Source organism: Chiloscyllium plagiosum, chromosome 6, assembly GCF_004010195.1.
Source record: "Chiloscyllium plagiosum isolate BGI_BamShark_2017 chromosome 6, ASM401019v2, whole genome shotgun sequence".
Taxonomy (NCBI): Eukaryota; Metazoa; Chordata; class Chondrichthyes; order Orectolobiformes; family Hemiscylliidae; genus Chiloscyllium; species Chiloscyllium plagiosum.
In genome coordinates, this window is record NC_057715.1 from 53,648,783 (window position 1) to 53,665,112 (window position 16,330).

Genomic DNA, 16,330 nt, shown 5'->3' on the forward strand with positions numbered 1-16,330 from the left:
TTTGTACCTGAGGTGTGACTACCTCCCTGTAACTCCTCTCAATTACCCCTCAGCCTCCCAAATGATCCGAAATTCATCCCGCTTCATCTCCAGTTCCCTAATCCGGTTTTTGAGGAGCTGGAGTTGGGTGCACTTCCCGCAGATGAAGTCAGTGGGGACACTAGCGGTGAATATTACCTCTCCCATTCTGCAGGAGGAGCATTTGACTATTCCCGCCATTCTCACTATTCTAAATTCCCAAAGTGACTACTGAAAAATAAAGAATAAAAAATAACTAGTTACCTTACCAATCCTGTACACAAGACCTTTTTTATTTTGGTTAGATGGGTGGGAGACACTACTTAGGTAGTGTTTTAGGTAACACAACTGCCCCAAAATATTACTTCACTCAGTCAGCAGTCCCGTGTCCACTCGTGCTCCGTGTGCACTCTACGTATTCACGAGGTACGTTTTTAAAGCAGAAACTTAACTCCTGCCAGCCGCCGCTTCTCTCTGTCTCTGTGTGTGTCTCTCTTCGCTGCTCCTGGGAGATCTGACTCTCGAGGTATTTCCCATTCAAATTTCCCTCTCTGGGTAAATTTGAATGCTAATATTTTTGGTGTTATGATCTACTTACAGTGCTATAAAAATGCAAAACCAATGAGTTGTGACATTCATCTGTTCACAAAATCCATTCAGGTAGAAAGTACATCAAAAGATTATCCAATACTGAGGAAATAAAGTTCAATAGTCAATCTCAGCAAGGATGCTGAGGTAGATAGATTTAAGGGATAATAGCTGGAGAAAAATCTAGCTTAATTTTTCATTTCATTTGCACGTTCAGTTGACTATTTTGAAGCATAGGAAATAAATCCAGTTGATTTGTTTTTTTCACAAAACTCTGCATTTCTTAGATAATTAAATAATCTCATATGTATAATGAAACTATGAAGCACATCATTGTTGCCAAAAATGATTTGGGCAACTGTTAATATTGGTGGATCTTTGGAGTTAACTAGTAATGGAGTTAGTGCATTTTTTGGTCAAATTTTTTAATGTTTGCTTGAATCTCCTTATCAGAAGACAGTGTTATGAAGAAGAGAACAATGTTAAATGAGGCAGTTTAACACTCAAGACTAGTGACTTTAAGGATATGACCATATTTCTTCTTTCTCCAGGATCCCAGGAGGTTTCTCTTCACGACACGTGAGTTTCATTTGCTTTTCCAATTGCAATAAATGACTATTCATTATTCGAATGGGGTACAGTCGGTGCTGAGATCTAATTTTGTTTGAAATTACTGAGCAGAATCTTGTTGAGGTTTCAAAGATCTCAGTTGTTGGCTCTCTCCAGCAGCCCAGCCAATCACCAAGTGACAAAGTCTATCACCTGATGGAGTGGCATTAAACCTGTTCGACTATAACCTGGTGTTGTGTGATTTTTAACTTAAGTTTCAAAGATCTCAGTTGTTGGCTCTCTCCAGCAGCCCAGCCAATCACCAAGTGACAAAGTCTATCACCTGATGGAGTGGCACTCCGAAAGCTCGTGTGCTTCCAATTAAACCTGTTCGACTATAACCTGGTGTTGTGTGATTTTTAACTTAAGGGAGTGGCAAAGCTATTGGTGAGCCTTCCCCTGAAATCAAGACCACTACTGAAACGTGCCAGATAATCCGAGGCCAACAGCTTTTCTGCTCACACAAGGGGAGCCATGGTTTCTGTAGGAAATGAAACATCCACTGAGGTCCCAGATTCATGGAGTGGTCCAGGTGAAAAGTTGGTAATGTGAGTGAGGGGACTTTCAGGGTGTGAGTGGGGGCACTGGGCAATAAGAGCTCTCAGTAATACCAACATCTATCCATTTCCTAATGTCCAGTTCTTCAATCAGGCACTAAGTACCTTTTTGATCGAGGGACCTCACCTTCCCCACTTGAGGTAAAAAGCTGGATACCCTATTTTGATAGTCATGCCACATGGGCACAGGTTTGTCTCATTGGATTAATACTGGCGGTGATAGAATGACCCCTTAAATGGTGGCTAACTATTCGTGGCTGAGTCATGAAAGGTATACTGTAGGCCTTTGTCTAATTTAATTCTGGAGGAGATGGGAAGATGGAAGCAAATAGATTATGTCACATCCCACCTAATTAAAAGCCTTTCCCACTTCCAATATTGCCAGCAGTAAGAGCAGAAGTTTCTGCATTGAAAAAAATGAAAACTGCTCCTATTTACCTGGCTGTTGGCACTGAATGATTTATGGAATTATCCTTTGTGAAGTTTGTAATGGTTTGTCTTGAGATTAAGCTGGTTGGGAGTAAATCATGCCAGATACTATTGTTACAAAGTGTATGAAAGGTTTCATTTACATGAGAAGTTATGCTTTGTCAATAATTAAAAGAAGGTTTTAAAAAAAATCCTGGTCTTGAGATCACCTTTTTGAATCTTAGCAGTTTTAACTATTTCGCTTTTTTGATTGTGAGGGAGGTTTGATGAGCTTTATGGTCCTCTTATCAATGTTCCTATAAATGGGCTCCCATTGATTTGCCACATATTGTTATCTCTGTTTTGTGAAGCTGTTTAGTTTTATGATTTCAGCAACTGCTAATCTGAAGTAATTCTATTGTTAATAATTTGCTATTTAGTTCCAGGAGTAACTGGATTTTTCATGGTACTGGTGCTGTTCTTAATGTGTACATCTTCATCATATTCATTAAGGTAAGACAACATTAGCTTGATTAACAATTGAGAATGTATGAAGTAACTATTAAAAGTTATCTTTTTTTATATTTGTATTGTTAATGTGGGCTGTTGTGTTTTTTGCTTTGCAGGTTTTCCAATTTTGATGTCTTTTGGTATACACATAACCTCTTCATAGTATTCTACATTTTACTTCTGCTTCATGTGACTGGGTAAGTATGTTGAAGTAACATTTTTCAAACGTTTTATTTTATTTAATGAACCGATGCTATGTTGATCTGAAGTCCATGAGAATTGTGGTTAGTCAAAACCGTTGGTAATTGTAGTGCTTGTAATGAGGTCAACCAGGTGGACCTCAAATATTCACCAAAGATTGGACCAACGTAATAGTCCCAATCAGGGAGCCTTGGATAACAGATAAAAACAGGGCTGTCAGCTATGCTGTCACTGAGGGCTGCCTGTCAGAGAGGGGTCCGCGTGCGTCGGGGGAGGACGAGGGGGAAGACGACCCCCACCACCGCCGCCCGGGACCACATCACGGGGCTGCCTGGGACCTGCCTTGGGGACCCTCCCCAACAGATCTGCCCCAACCGCCGTGACCAAGGGCCTGCCTAGGACTTGCCTGAGGCCTGCCCCCGCCATCGCTGCCTGGGACTCTATTTAGTGCCGCCTGGGACCGCCTTGGGCCCCACCCCACAACCTCCACCACTGCTGCAACAAGAGGCCTACCTGGAACTTGCATTAAGACCCTCCCAAGACCTCCACTGCTGCGACCTGGGGCCTGCCCCCACCACTGCGACCAGGGGCTTACCTGGAACTCACTCTAGTGCTGCCTGGGACTTGCCGGAGGCCTGCCTCCACTGCTGCTGTTGCCTGAGGCCTGTTTCCACCACCACTGCCTGGGACTCATCTTGGGCCCCTCCCAAGGACCTCCACTACTGCTGTGACCTGAGGCCTGCCTCCACCTGCTGCCACTGCCACTGCCTGAGGCCTTACCTGGACTTATCAACATAGCTGGTTCCTGGGGCCTTCTACCATTCAACATCACAGTATGGCGAGTCCCAAAATTGCAGGGCCCAGCCGCACCTATGCTGGGGTAGCCGCTGCCTTAGGGGCGCCTACTCCAACCCCAGCTGCAACCGCAACCCCCGTCAGACACCTGACTAAGTGCCTGAGGGTCAAGGCCTATCCCCACCCCAACATGACCATCGAAGCCTGCAGCAAGGCCATGGCTAGTGTGGTCAGCCCACTGGCCATCGTCGCTGCGGCCCGGATGTACGGGAAGGCCGTCTTTTTCCTGAAGACCGAGCAGGCGGTCCACCTGGCCGTGGAGAGTGGGCTCACTGTGGGCGGGACACATCTGCCTGTCAATCCTTTGGAAGTTACGGTCCAGAGGGTCGTGATCTCCAACATCCCGCCCTTCATTGCCAGTGAGCTTCTTCTTCCCCACCTCAACACCTTGGGGGAGATCCGGTCAGGTGTCCAACCGCTCATGTTCGGTCTTAAGGACCCTACCCTCCAGCACGTATACTCCTTCCGATACCAGGTGTTTATTTGCCTGGCCCGGGAGGAGGTCACAGAGGGCTTTTTTACCCTCCTCCACGAGGGCGCGGCCTACCGCGTCTTCTGGATGGCGGATGGCGTGCGGTGCCACCTATGCCGCGAGGTGGGGCACATTAGAAAAAACTACCCCACCCAGAAGGCTGCCCAGCCCACACCAACGGCTGAGGGTGGTGCCGCCTCCCCCTCCCCCCGAAGTCAACACCACAAGCCCCGGCATTGGGGGCTAAGCTAGAGGCTTCCAATGCCTCAGCCTCTGGCAGGGAGGGGGGTGAGCGTCCGGCCGGAAGGCGCTCAGGAAGATGCAACGCGCCAGGCCCGCCCACGGGGAGACCACCCTATCATCCTCCCCTACAACTAGCCCACGACCTGCCCTGCGCCGGCACGACAATGCCCCCGCGGCCGTGCCAGCGTTGCCCCGGTGCGGGAACCCTGACCCCCAAACCCATACCTGACCCTGGCCCTGCTGCACCCACTGACCCCACACCCAACCCCCGCCCCATTAAAGAAACCCCTGGGGCTTCAACGCCTGCTCCTGGCGCCTACAACACCTGGCCCGGGGGCCCCTGAGTCCGAGCCCCGCCACATCCTGGCACTAACCTGCGGGGAACCACCGCTACCTGACCTCCTGCAGCAACTGTGTCTCTGGGCCCTGGAGAGGGAACTGGGCCCCTGCCCCTGCCCCTGCCCCTGCCCCGCCCACTATCACCTGATAAACCAGGGACGGGGCAGGAGGTGACACGGCTGGCCCAACCCACCCTGGCCACGCCCCCACCTTCCCCCAGCCAATAGTATTCCAGGAAAGGCTGGGGGGGGGGGACCTCGGGCCCCATGACCACCAAGGCGGGCGGGGAGGGGAAGGCCCATAAATTTCCCCCCTGCCCCTCTGGGGAAGAGGTACTAGCCCTTGGAGGGGAGAAATATCCCAGCAGCGCACCTGTGGCGCTACCCTTCTCTAGGGGATGAGCCTATGGTGTCTCTTGCCTGTCCCACACCGTCGCCTGACCTGCCCAAACCCCCGGGGGCTGCAGCAGGACCTTCTGCTGCCATAACTCCACTGGCCCCTGGGGAAATCTTTAAAGGCCGCATGGGCCGTGGTGCGGGTGACAACGGCGAACTCTCCGCTGGGTCGTCGAGCGGTGGAGGGGAGGAAGGTGTTATCCTCACTCCTCCATCCCAGACTGTTTTTCTGGGGGCCTTTTCCCTGGGGGAGGGCCTTTTCCCTGAGGAGCCGGGCGTCCCGGTGTCGGGAGAGGAGTGGGGCCCCGAGCCTCTGCTGCCCGACGACCCGAACTCAGGGCATTCTGGGAATAGGTGTGCCGAGGAAGGTACCACCGGTGACCCTGGGGGTGGGGTCGCCGGGGGTTTGAGGCCAGTTGGCGGTTCCAGACCAGCCCCCATCCTCTCGGTGGGGGAGGGGTCGGTGACCGAGGGCGACCTCCCGGAGGAGGGTTCAGGATCGGTGGCGGACACCGGGGACGACGCGGACTCTGTCTGCAGCGACATTTTCGAGTCCCAGGTGCCCCCCCACCAATCTCCCCCTCATCCCCCTCGAGGAACTCCGGGAATTTGTCGAGGAAACTCTGAGTCGCCGGGATAGAGCCCAACTGGCGCTCGACCGCTGGAGCTCATTCGATACAGTTTACTGGTTGGCCCACGCTGCTCGCCAGGCGCCGGGGCTCGACGTTAACGAGCGAAAGCGAGTCAGGAACTTCCTGGGGGCACTCCTGGTGAGGGCGAGGGACATCTGTGCCCCTCCCTCGTCCTCCCTGTAAATGTGTATATTAGGTTTTTAACTGTACTGGTGGTGGTTGCACAATGCTTCCGACATGGAGACGACTATAGCCAGCCTCAACATCAACGGCAGCAGGGAGTCACAGCGCAGATTCCAGACCCTCTCAGTCCTCCGGGACGAGAGGTATGCGGTGCGCTTCCTGCAAGAAACCCACACTACCCTGGGAGACAAAGCCACCTGGCTCGGGGGGGGGGGGTCTACATGAGTCACCTCACCCGTAGATCTGGCGGGGTGGCTAACTTGTTGGCCCCGCATTTTCAGCCAGAGATCTTGGGGGTCAGGGAGCCCGTGCCAGGCCGTTTGCTTCACCTGACGGTTTGGCTGGGGGGTGGCGTGGTGCTTCACTTGGTGAACGTCTACGCTCCCCTGGCCGGGCCGAGGCAAGCGAGCTACTTTTGAGAAGTGTCCGCTCATCTCGCCTCCATCAACGAGAACCAGTGCATCGCCCTCGGGGGAGATTTTAACTGCGTCGAGGACAGGGACCACGGCAGTGCCCGCACTGGTTGGGCGTCGGGGAGGAGGTTGGGAACTTGGCCAAGTCCTTCGACCTGGTGGACGTCTGGTGGAATCTCCATCCCAACTCCATCGCCTTCACCTTCGTGAGGCCTGGGGTCGGAGCGTCCAGAATCGACTGCCTGTACGTTTCGCGGGCGCACGCCTCCTGTTTTCCGAGGTCCTCCACGTGGTAGGTGTCGTGCTCGGACCATCACCTGGTGTGGGTAGAACTCCTTCTGTTCGGCGCCAGGCTCAGCTCCGCGTACTGGCACTTTAACAACCTGCTGCTGCAGGACGACCGGTTCCGGGACTCGTTTCGTCGATTCTGGGCCGGCTGGAGAAGGAAGTGGGGAAGCTTCCCCTCCCTGAGCCTTGCCCATGTCCGCGTCTTCTGTCAGGAGTACGCGAGGGGGTCGACGAAGAGGCGGAAATCCAGGATCGGGGAGTTGGAGAGGGAGATGCTCGACCTGGAGTCACGCCTCAGTCAGCCCGACGCGGACCCGGCCCTGCGCGGGGCGTACGCAGAGAAGAAGGCCGCGCTCCGGGACCTGCAGCTCGTCGGGGCTCGGGGCGCGTACGTGAGGTCGCGGATCCAGCTCCTCCAGGACCTGGACTGTGGCTCCCCCTTCTTCTACTCGCTGGAAAAAAGGCGTGGCACCCATCAGCATCTCCTTGTGCTGCTGGCCGACGATGGGTCCCTCGTCTCGGATCCGGAGGGCATCAGGGCCCACGTCCGAAACTATTACACGGCTCTGTTCTCTCCGGATCCGTCCAGCGAGGATACTCGCAGAGTTCTGTGGGAGGACCTGCCGCAGCTCGGCCCGAAAAACGCCAGAAGGCTTGACGCTCCCGTCACTTTAGAGGAGCTGACCGGCGCGCTCGAGGGGCAAAACCCCAGGGCTGGATGGGCTGACTGTGGAGTTCTTCAGGGCGTTCTGGGACGTCCTGGGGAGCGACCATGCGCAGGTCCTGGGGGAGTGTCTAAATGCCAGAGAGCTGCCCCTTTCTTGGTGCAGGGCGGTCATCGTCCTGCTGCCAAAGAAAGGGGACCTTCGTTCCTTGAACTGGCGCCCGGTCTCCCTCCTCAGCATGGACTACAAAATCTTCGCCAGGGTGTTGTCTTCTCGCCTGGCTTCCGTGCTGACCCACATGATTCACCCGGACCAGTCTTACACGGTCCCGGGCCGGAGGATACACGACAATGTCCACCTGGTCCGGGACCTGATCCATTTCTGTCGACGGGCTGGTCTGCCGAGCGCCTTCCTGTCTCTCGACCAGGAGAAGACATTCGACAGGATCGATCACGAGTACCTGCTCAGGACTCTGCAGGCATTCGGGTTCGGGACGCAGTTCATCGCCCGGATCCGACTTTTGTACGCCACCGCAGAGCATCTGGTTAAAGTTAACAGATCCCTGACAGCGCCCCTTCGCTTCAGGAGAGGAGTGCGTCAAGGCTGCCCCCTGTCCGGCCAGCTGTATTCCCTGTGCGTGGAGCCTTTCCTGCGCCTCTTGCGGAGGAGGTTGTCGGGGCTGGTTCTGCACGGCGCCGGCAGGGGGGTGGTCCTCTCGGCCTATGCCGATGACGTGCTCCTCACTTTCACCGACCCGGCTGACCTGGGGAGGATGGGCGAGTGCCAGGCTGTGTCCTTGGCAGCGTCTTCTGCCAGGATCAACTGGGCCAAATGTTCCGGACTACTGGTCGGCCCGTGGCGGGTGGACTCTCTGCCGGAGGAGTTACGGGGGTTCAGCTGGAGTACCTCCCATCCCCTCTAACTTGGGTCTACCTCAGCCCGGCCGAGGAATCCTGGCCGGCCAACTGGCAGGAGCTGGAGGCCAAAGTCTCGGCTCGCCTAGGCCGCTGGACAGGACTGCTCCGAGTGCTATCTTACAGGAGTCGAGTGCTGGTCATAAACCAGCTGGTGGCCGCCATGCTGTGGTACCGGCTGGTCAGATTGGTCCATCTTTCTGGTTTTGTCGCTGACATCCAGAGGACGTTGGTCGACTTCTTCTGGGACAAAAAAATGCACTGGGTCACTGTGCAGGTTCTGAGTCTCCCTATTGAGGAGGGCGGTCAGTCGCTGGTGTGCGTCCACACCCAGGTCACGACGTTCCGCCTTCAGACCTTGCGGCGATACCTTTACGTCGAGCCTCCTTCTCGTGGTGCGCCCTGGTGACATATTTTTTCCGCCAGGTGCGTAACCTCAACTACGACACGCAGCTCCTGTTCGTCGACCGTGACGGTTTGGAGGTCGCCCTCAAGACGCTGCCTGTCTTTTACCAGGACCTGATCGCTTTCTGGAACATGGTCGAATCGCGTCGCGCATACCCTCCGGCAGGAGTAGCGGCTATCGGCAGGGAGCCGTTGCTCAGGAATCCGCACCTCTGTACTCGCGGGTTTGAGTGGCTGTCGGAGGGGAGGGCCGTGGCGGCGAGGGTGACCAGCGTCGGGGACGTGCTGGGGGCCTGGGCTGGACGCTGCCGCAGGGCATAGAGAGCAGGGCAGCGGTAGACGTCCGGTACGTGGCCACCGCCATCCTTAAAACGGCGGTGCTCGGACCCGACGTAGTGCACCAGTTGGAGGACGCTCAGGTGTGCGGTGGGATCCCGTCCGCGCTCACCCCCGCCCGGACGGAATTTCACATTGGCCCCAAGGTCCCGTACTTCCCGCGGGAGCCTGTGCCCCACAACCTGAGCCGCCTCCGGAATTTTAATTTGTTCCCTTTCAGGGGGTAAAAAGGTGGGCCCTGTATAGACTGCTGCTGCACACCGTCCACCTCTTCTCCTCATCCGCCGTCCGGACACGCCTTGGCGTGCCCACTTGCCACCGGGTGGTGGGGATCCCCAGTGGAGGGCTCTCTACACGGAGGCAGCGGGCCGTGGAGGGGGTCGTTAGGGCCGACTGCCTGCCCCTCTTCCGCGGTTATGTTAGAGCCCGAGTGTCCTTGGAGAAGGAGCACGCGGTGTCCACCATCACCCTGGAGTTGTTCAGGGAGAGGTGGGCGCCGCAGGGAGTGAAGTGCATTATTTCCCCCTCCAACTCTATTTTGATTTAGTCCCTGCCCTTCCCTTCACTGTTTGATCACACAACATTGCCCTTTGATATGAAGGGCAGTGTTTGTCACTGGCCACCCGGGTGTTTTCCTATCTTCCTGGTGGTGGAAATTGAATAAAGATTTGTGCACTTTGTGTGTCTCACTGTGTTTGACACCTACACACACACACACACACACACCATGGGTGCTGGGGGAAAAATAAGCACTACCGCAGTTAGGCGGTAGTGTGGGGGTTAAATTTTTAAAAAAGAGATAAAAAAAACAACCATTGAATCAAATCTAATCTCTGCAGTGCTTCCACATCCAGTCGTAATTGGTGATCATCTTCTGTTAGTTATTTAGTAGTTTAAGACTCCACAAATTTCTCAGTCCTTATCACTGGGGAAAACCCAGCAAGCCATTGCAAAAGACAAGGCTGAAGTCTTTGCATCTATCTTCTGCCACAAGTGACCAGTGGATGATCCATCTTGTACTCCTCCTATGGTCCCCAGCATCATAGATGCCAATTTTCAATGAATTTCATTAATTCCACATGATAGCAAGAAACCGATGAATGCACTAGAATTTGTGCAGGACATTGGTTCTGATAACATTCTGGTGACGGAACTTGGCATATTGAGTGCCATTATGCTGCTGTACAGGCTGGCCTCTGTCTGACAATATGGAAAATTGCCCAGATGTATCCTGTGCACAAACTGAAGACAAATCCAACCTATCCAATTAATGTCTGATCACTCTCTATTCTCAAATCATCAGCAAAGTCTCGGAATTGATTATTGGCAGTGCTTTCAGGCAGTACTTGTAAAGGAATAACTTGCTCATTGATGGTCAGTTTGTGTTTCATCCGGGCATTTTGGTCCTGACCACATTATATCCTTGGTCCAAACACAGACCGAAGTGCTGAACTCCAGAGTTAGAGTGAGAATGACTCTGTAAAATCATGGCAGTATTTGATAACTTATAGCATCAAGGAACTCGAGCAAAGCTGGGGTCAGCATATCGGAGAAATGTCTCCACAGGTTGGAGCTGTACCTAGCTCAAAGGAACAAAAACAGAAGTTCAAAAGCTCAGCAGATCTGGCAGCATCTGTGCAGAGAAATCAAAGTTAACATTTCAGGTCTGGTGGCTCTTCCTCAGATCTAGCTCAAAGGTGGCTGTGATTGTTTGGAGTCAATCATTTGAGCGACGCAGGATTTTCTCACAATAGGGTCCTTGGCCCAACCATCTATAGCTGCTCCATCAATGACCTTCCTTCCATCATGAGATTGGAAATGGGGATGTTCACTGTTGGCTGTGCAATGTTCAGTATCATTCTCAACATCTTTAGATCCCTGAAGCAGTCCATGTCCATAATACAGAACCAATTTTAGTGTTCTGGTGTAGAAGGAGGCCATTCCACCCATTGTCTTTATCAGATTTGCAAATCCACATCTTAACTTAGTGCCATTCTCCTGCCTTTTCTTCGTATAATTTCTATTCAGGAAGACCTAGATAATGTCAAGGTTTGAACTGATAAATGGCAAGTAACACGTGCAAATTACAAGTGCCAGGCAATGATTCTCTTTTGTTGGAGCTAATCTAACCATCACTGCTGAACATTCAATGGCATTATCATCCACTGAATCCCCCACTATCAACATTCTAGGGGTTGCAATTGACCAGAAACTGACCTCGTTCAGCATGTTACTGTTGTGGCTAACAGAGCATTTCAGAAGCTATGAATACTGTGGCAAGTAACTCACTTCCTCATTACTCAATGCCTGACCATATCTGCAAGGCACGAGTCACTCCCACTTTCCTAGACGAGTGCAGCTGCACCAACAGTCAGGCTTGATACCATCCAAGACAAAGCAGCCTGTTGATTGGCACCACATTCATCATCTTTAAAATTCAATCACTCTCTCCACCACTGATGCACAGTGGCAACAGTGTGTATCGTCTACTAGATGCACTGCACAGCAGTGCAATGTGACTCACTCAGACTTTGTCAGCAATTTCCAAAACTGTAACCTCTACCACTTGAGGAGAAGGACAGCAGATGCATTATAGCACCACCAGTTGCAAGTTCCTCTCCAAACCACACACCATCACGATGTGCAACTATGCAACTATCCCTTTATTATCATTGGGTGAAAATCCTGGAGCTCCTTCCTTGCTGTCCCCACACCCTGAAGTACAGCAGCTGTTCAAGAAGGCAGTTCACCACCATCTTTTCTCGGGAAGTTATTGATGAGCAATAGTTACTGGCCTTACTGGTGATACCTGCATTTCATGAACAGATTTGAAAAACAGTGCAGCAGTGAAATGAGGAAGAGGTGGAAGCAGAGGCAGGCAGTAATGATAATGAAGCACTTGCTCTCAGACCCTTCATTGACTGAAATACCAACAATGTCCTTTGACACCGCATTTGCCACCGGTGGGCCAATGGACAGGACTGATCTTCTAACTATAATTTGCTCACTGGAAGTGAGATACCACATCAGTTTTACTGCAGGATTCATATGAAAACTTTAAGGATATGGTTTACAAGATAAGGCTGACAGATATGCAAACATATTTGAGACATATGCAGGTCTCCATCAGTCTGTTGTCATTGTTAGTGAGCATGGAAAAATGCCGCACCAATATAGAAAAGCTGGGACTTTTTTCACTGGAGTATAGGAGGTTGAGGGGAGACCTGATAGAAATGAATAGAATGATGAGAACCATAGACAAAGTTAGTTATCTTTTCCCTAAGGTGGGGGATTGCAAGATTAGGGGACACATTTTTAAGATGAAGAGAGTGTTTTAAAAAAGACCTCAGGGGCAAATATTTTACACAGAGGGTGGTTTGCATGTGGAATGAACTTCCTGAGAAAATGGTGAATGTGTGTCCAATTACAACATTTCAATGCCATTTGGTTAAATACATGAATAGGAAGGGTTTGGAGGGATATGGACCAGGATCATGCAGATGGGACTAGTCTAGTTTGGCATTATATTTGTCATGGACTGGTTGAACTGAAGGGTCTGTTTCCATGCTGAATGACTCTGATTCTATGAAGAACAGTCACTGGACCTGAAATGTTAACTCTGCTTTCTCATCACAGATGCAGCCAGATTTTGAGTTTTTCAGCAATTACTGTTTTTTGTTTGATTTCCAGCATCTGCAATTCTTTTGTTTTGTTCTGTGCTGTTCAACACTGGCCAAAAACCGTAAAATGGAAAAAGGCAACAAACTGGAGAAAGTAAACTTATTATGAATTTGCATGCATAGATAATAGTCAATGTATCAGAGGATAAAAGTTGTAAAAATATTAAATACTTAACATCTCTGGAGTAATCTTGAAGAAAAGTAAAAGACAGAAAATATTCTTTCATTTCTTTGTTGGGAAAATAAAACTCTTAATAGGATTTTAAAAGAATAGTCATCTGAAAGAAATTATTCCCTCAGTACTCAGTGATATGGATTTATGTTGAATCATTACAGTGGGAGCCAAGAAAGCCTTATGGGGGAACAACCTTTACCCTTCCTAAGTAAACATAAATGGGTTATTTTTGTTTTCTTTAACTTTTTAATCTCCAGTTTCCTGGAGCAATTACAGCCACCACTTTGACTCCTCTATAGAAACACTATGGAGTTTGTTTGGAAGAATCTGTAATAGTTTTTTTTAACGTGATAGTAAATGTCTTACTGGGAAGTTATATTCCTATACTTCCTTAATGGAGAATGTCTGGACAGTGCTTCATGAGAAACATTGATATATTTGATTAAAGCAGGCATGTCTGTCTGTTGGCTATATATGTAACATTTCCTTTTTGAGGGTGAAGTATAGATCCTGCCTGGTACACCTGGCACTTCTACGTCAAAGTGGAGCAATTGCAAAGATTAAAAACTACCAATGTCTTTCGTGGATAATATCAGTGGTAGAAGAGCTTTAATTTAGTATAATTATCACTTGCATATGACATCTGCTGAAGTGACAGTGATTGATAATAAGGAGAGAGGCACAATAGCTTTAAACTTCATAATGCAAGCATTTTTCTCATATTAAAAATGACTTTTTTTATTATCAACAATGGCATAGATTTGTGCTCTTTTTGGAAAGCTGTTCAGAAGTGGTTTGAGTTTCTCTTTTGGAATTTAGTTGTATTGGTATAGAATCTGGAATCCTGAGTTACAAAATGTGGCTTTTTAAAAATAAGTGAGGGTTAAAGTGAGAAGGCACTAGTAGGAATTTAGAAGATTCTGAAAGAAATAGATAAAATGCAAGGTACTCTTTGAACAAACTGTACTGATCACTTGTCTTCCAGAGGCATGTTGAAATATCAGGCGAATTTGGATCAACACCTGCCTGGCTGCATTAACCCGAATAAAACATCAATCGATCATTTCCCCATGTCAAAATGTCCTGCAGAGCCATTTCTAGAAGTCTATACTGAGTCAGAATCTGGGATGGAGAACAACTCCAAGAAGATCTGCAATGAAGCCCCAAAATTTCAGTCTAATTTACAAGAGGTATGTAAAATTTGGTTGGTGAGCTTGACACATTTGATTTTGACTTAATGTTTGAGTTTTCTTTTAATTTTTCTTTGTGTTCTAGTTTGTTGCATTAAACACTGCGTTCTGGATTGTAGCTTGGTTGCATGGTCAAGTAACTGTACAGTTTAGAGGGTACATTGATAGTAGCATAAAATAATTTAATTTTGGATTGCAATATTTCATAGAATGCTTGGACCATAAATATTTAAAACATTTTGAAGAATAAAACATGAGATGTATGTGAAATAAATAAAATCGGAATTTGCTGGAGAAACTCAGCAGATCTGGCAACATATGTGAAGAGAAAACTGAATTAATACTTTGCGTCGAATGACCTTTCTTTAGAACTGTTCTCAGTGCAGTCTCCACCAACGAAAAAAACTGACTGGAGAACAAAAGGTTCAGATATGTCAAAAAAGATTCCTTGGCAAAGAAATGCTCAACATCAGACTCAGAGCTATGACTAATGCCTGCTTTGACAGAAAGATCCCTGAACTTTTTGAGATAAAGAATAAACTAAATAGCTGCAACTCCTGAAGTCAGTCGAGGATAACAGAATCTGGCATGGGGTTTAGCAAGTAGTCATGTGTTAGCTTCCATTGTTGATTCTGGTAAAAATCTTCATGATGCTCTTAGTTTCTTTTGACATAATGGCATAATAGTGAATTTGAACACTGGCTATTGGAGAGACTTCTGGATGATAGATGCATCGAAGGAATGTTCTTTATTGATGTTGAGGTGGATTTTGTTTTGTATACAGAGTGGAACTGTGGTGACTATTACTGTAAAATGTGACCTAAGTTCTATAATTCTTATTTGAGAATATAAACGTTAGCTGGTATTGCGCTGAAGATATTGTCTGCACATTCTGGAATAAGGGTATAAATTGTGACTTGAGATGATGGGTATTATTCCTGAAAGCTAGTCTTAACCCTCAAGACTATGGTTATCCATTTTTATTTTTTTAAAGAAATCAGTCATATTTATGCTTCATGAAGACATGTTTCCTGGGTAGTACAGATCATGCCCATGTTGAAGGAATGAAAAGTTTTACAACTTAAGGACATTGAATTAAATACAAGTGTTCATTCTTGACATAATACTTATTGTTACAGCATAAACGTTTAGCATCACTCATTAGCTGCTCTGCTTCAGCCCTATGAAAGTGGATGGTGCAGGATGCTTTCACAGAAATTTTTTAAGAAATTGCAGTAGCTTTGAGGGTATTTTGGGGATTTGAAACTTTTTCCTACTGCCTTGAATCAGGGTTTTGAGGTCAGTGTTGGCCTCAAGTTAAACTGTTCTTATTTCCAACTACAACATCGTCATGTACCTGTCGAGGTGGAAAATTATCCAGGAACTTCATAGGCACAAAAAGCAGAATGAGTCAATTTGGCCAATTACCACCATATCAGGAAAGTACTATAAGCTATTGTGGACCATGCTGTAAGTGGTATCTTTAACAATTTTTACATGGGATGTGGGCATTGCTGGCAAGGCTAGTATTTGTTGTCCATCTCCAATCCTCTTGAACTGACTGGCTTACTCAACAGTTCTAGAGGGCAGTTAAGAGTCAACCACAATGCCATTGGTGTAGAGTATTGTGCAGGCCAGACAAGGACTCCAGATTTCCTTCCCTGAAGGACGTTAGTGAACAAGATTGGATTTTATAATCATTGATGGTCGTTGGTAGTACCACCCTCATTGAGACTTGCATTTTATTCCAGATTTATTAATGAATTGAATTTAAGTTCCATCAGCTAGTGTGGTAGGACATGAACCCTTTATCTCCAGGATATTAGTCTGAGCACCGGGTTAAGAGTCTAGTAACATTACCGCTTAACCATCATCTCCACCTTCCCTATTTACTCACTCACGCTCAGTTCAGTTCAACCAAGACCAGCTTGGCTGTAAAAAGCATTTCGGCCTTAATCCAAACAAGGAGAGAAAAGCTGAATTCTAGAGTTCTGTTGAGAATGGCTGTACTTGATATTTAAAGCTACATGTGTTGGATTCGTCTTAAGGGGAAAGGGTGGGGTGATGGTCATATTTTGGATTAGTGGTGCTGGAAAAGCACAGCAGTTCAGGCAGCATCCGAGGAGCAGTAAAATCGACGTTTCGGGCAAAAGCCCTTAATCAGGAATAAAGGCAGAGAGCCTGAAGCGTGGAGAGATAAGCTAGAGGAAGGTGGGGGTGGGGAGAAAGTAGCATAGAGTACAATAGGTGAGTG

At 48.7% G+C, this 16,330-nt stretch overlaps 1 protein-coding gene across 4 annotated transcripts in view; it reads left to right on the forward strand.

Moving 5' to 3' along the window:
- LOC122550588 (NADPH oxidase 4) overlaps window positions 1–16,330 on the forward strand; it is a 173,921-nt gene that overhangs the window by 63,472 nt on the left and 94,119 nt on the right. For all 4 annotated transcript variants that reach the window (XM_043691547.1, XM_043691548.1, XM_043691551.1 and 1 more), the window contains 4 exons: window positions 1,158–1,185; window positions 2,621–2,693; window positions 2,807–2,887; window positions 13,872–14,076. In XM_043691547.1, coding sequence (XP_043547482.1) covers window positions 1,158–1,185; window positions 2,621–2,693; window positions 2,807–2,887; window positions 13,872–14,076 — 387 coding nt within the window. The remainder of the gene's footprint in view (window positions 1–1,157; window positions 1,186–2,620; window positions 2,694–2,806; window positions 2,888–13,871; window positions 14,077–16,330) is intronic.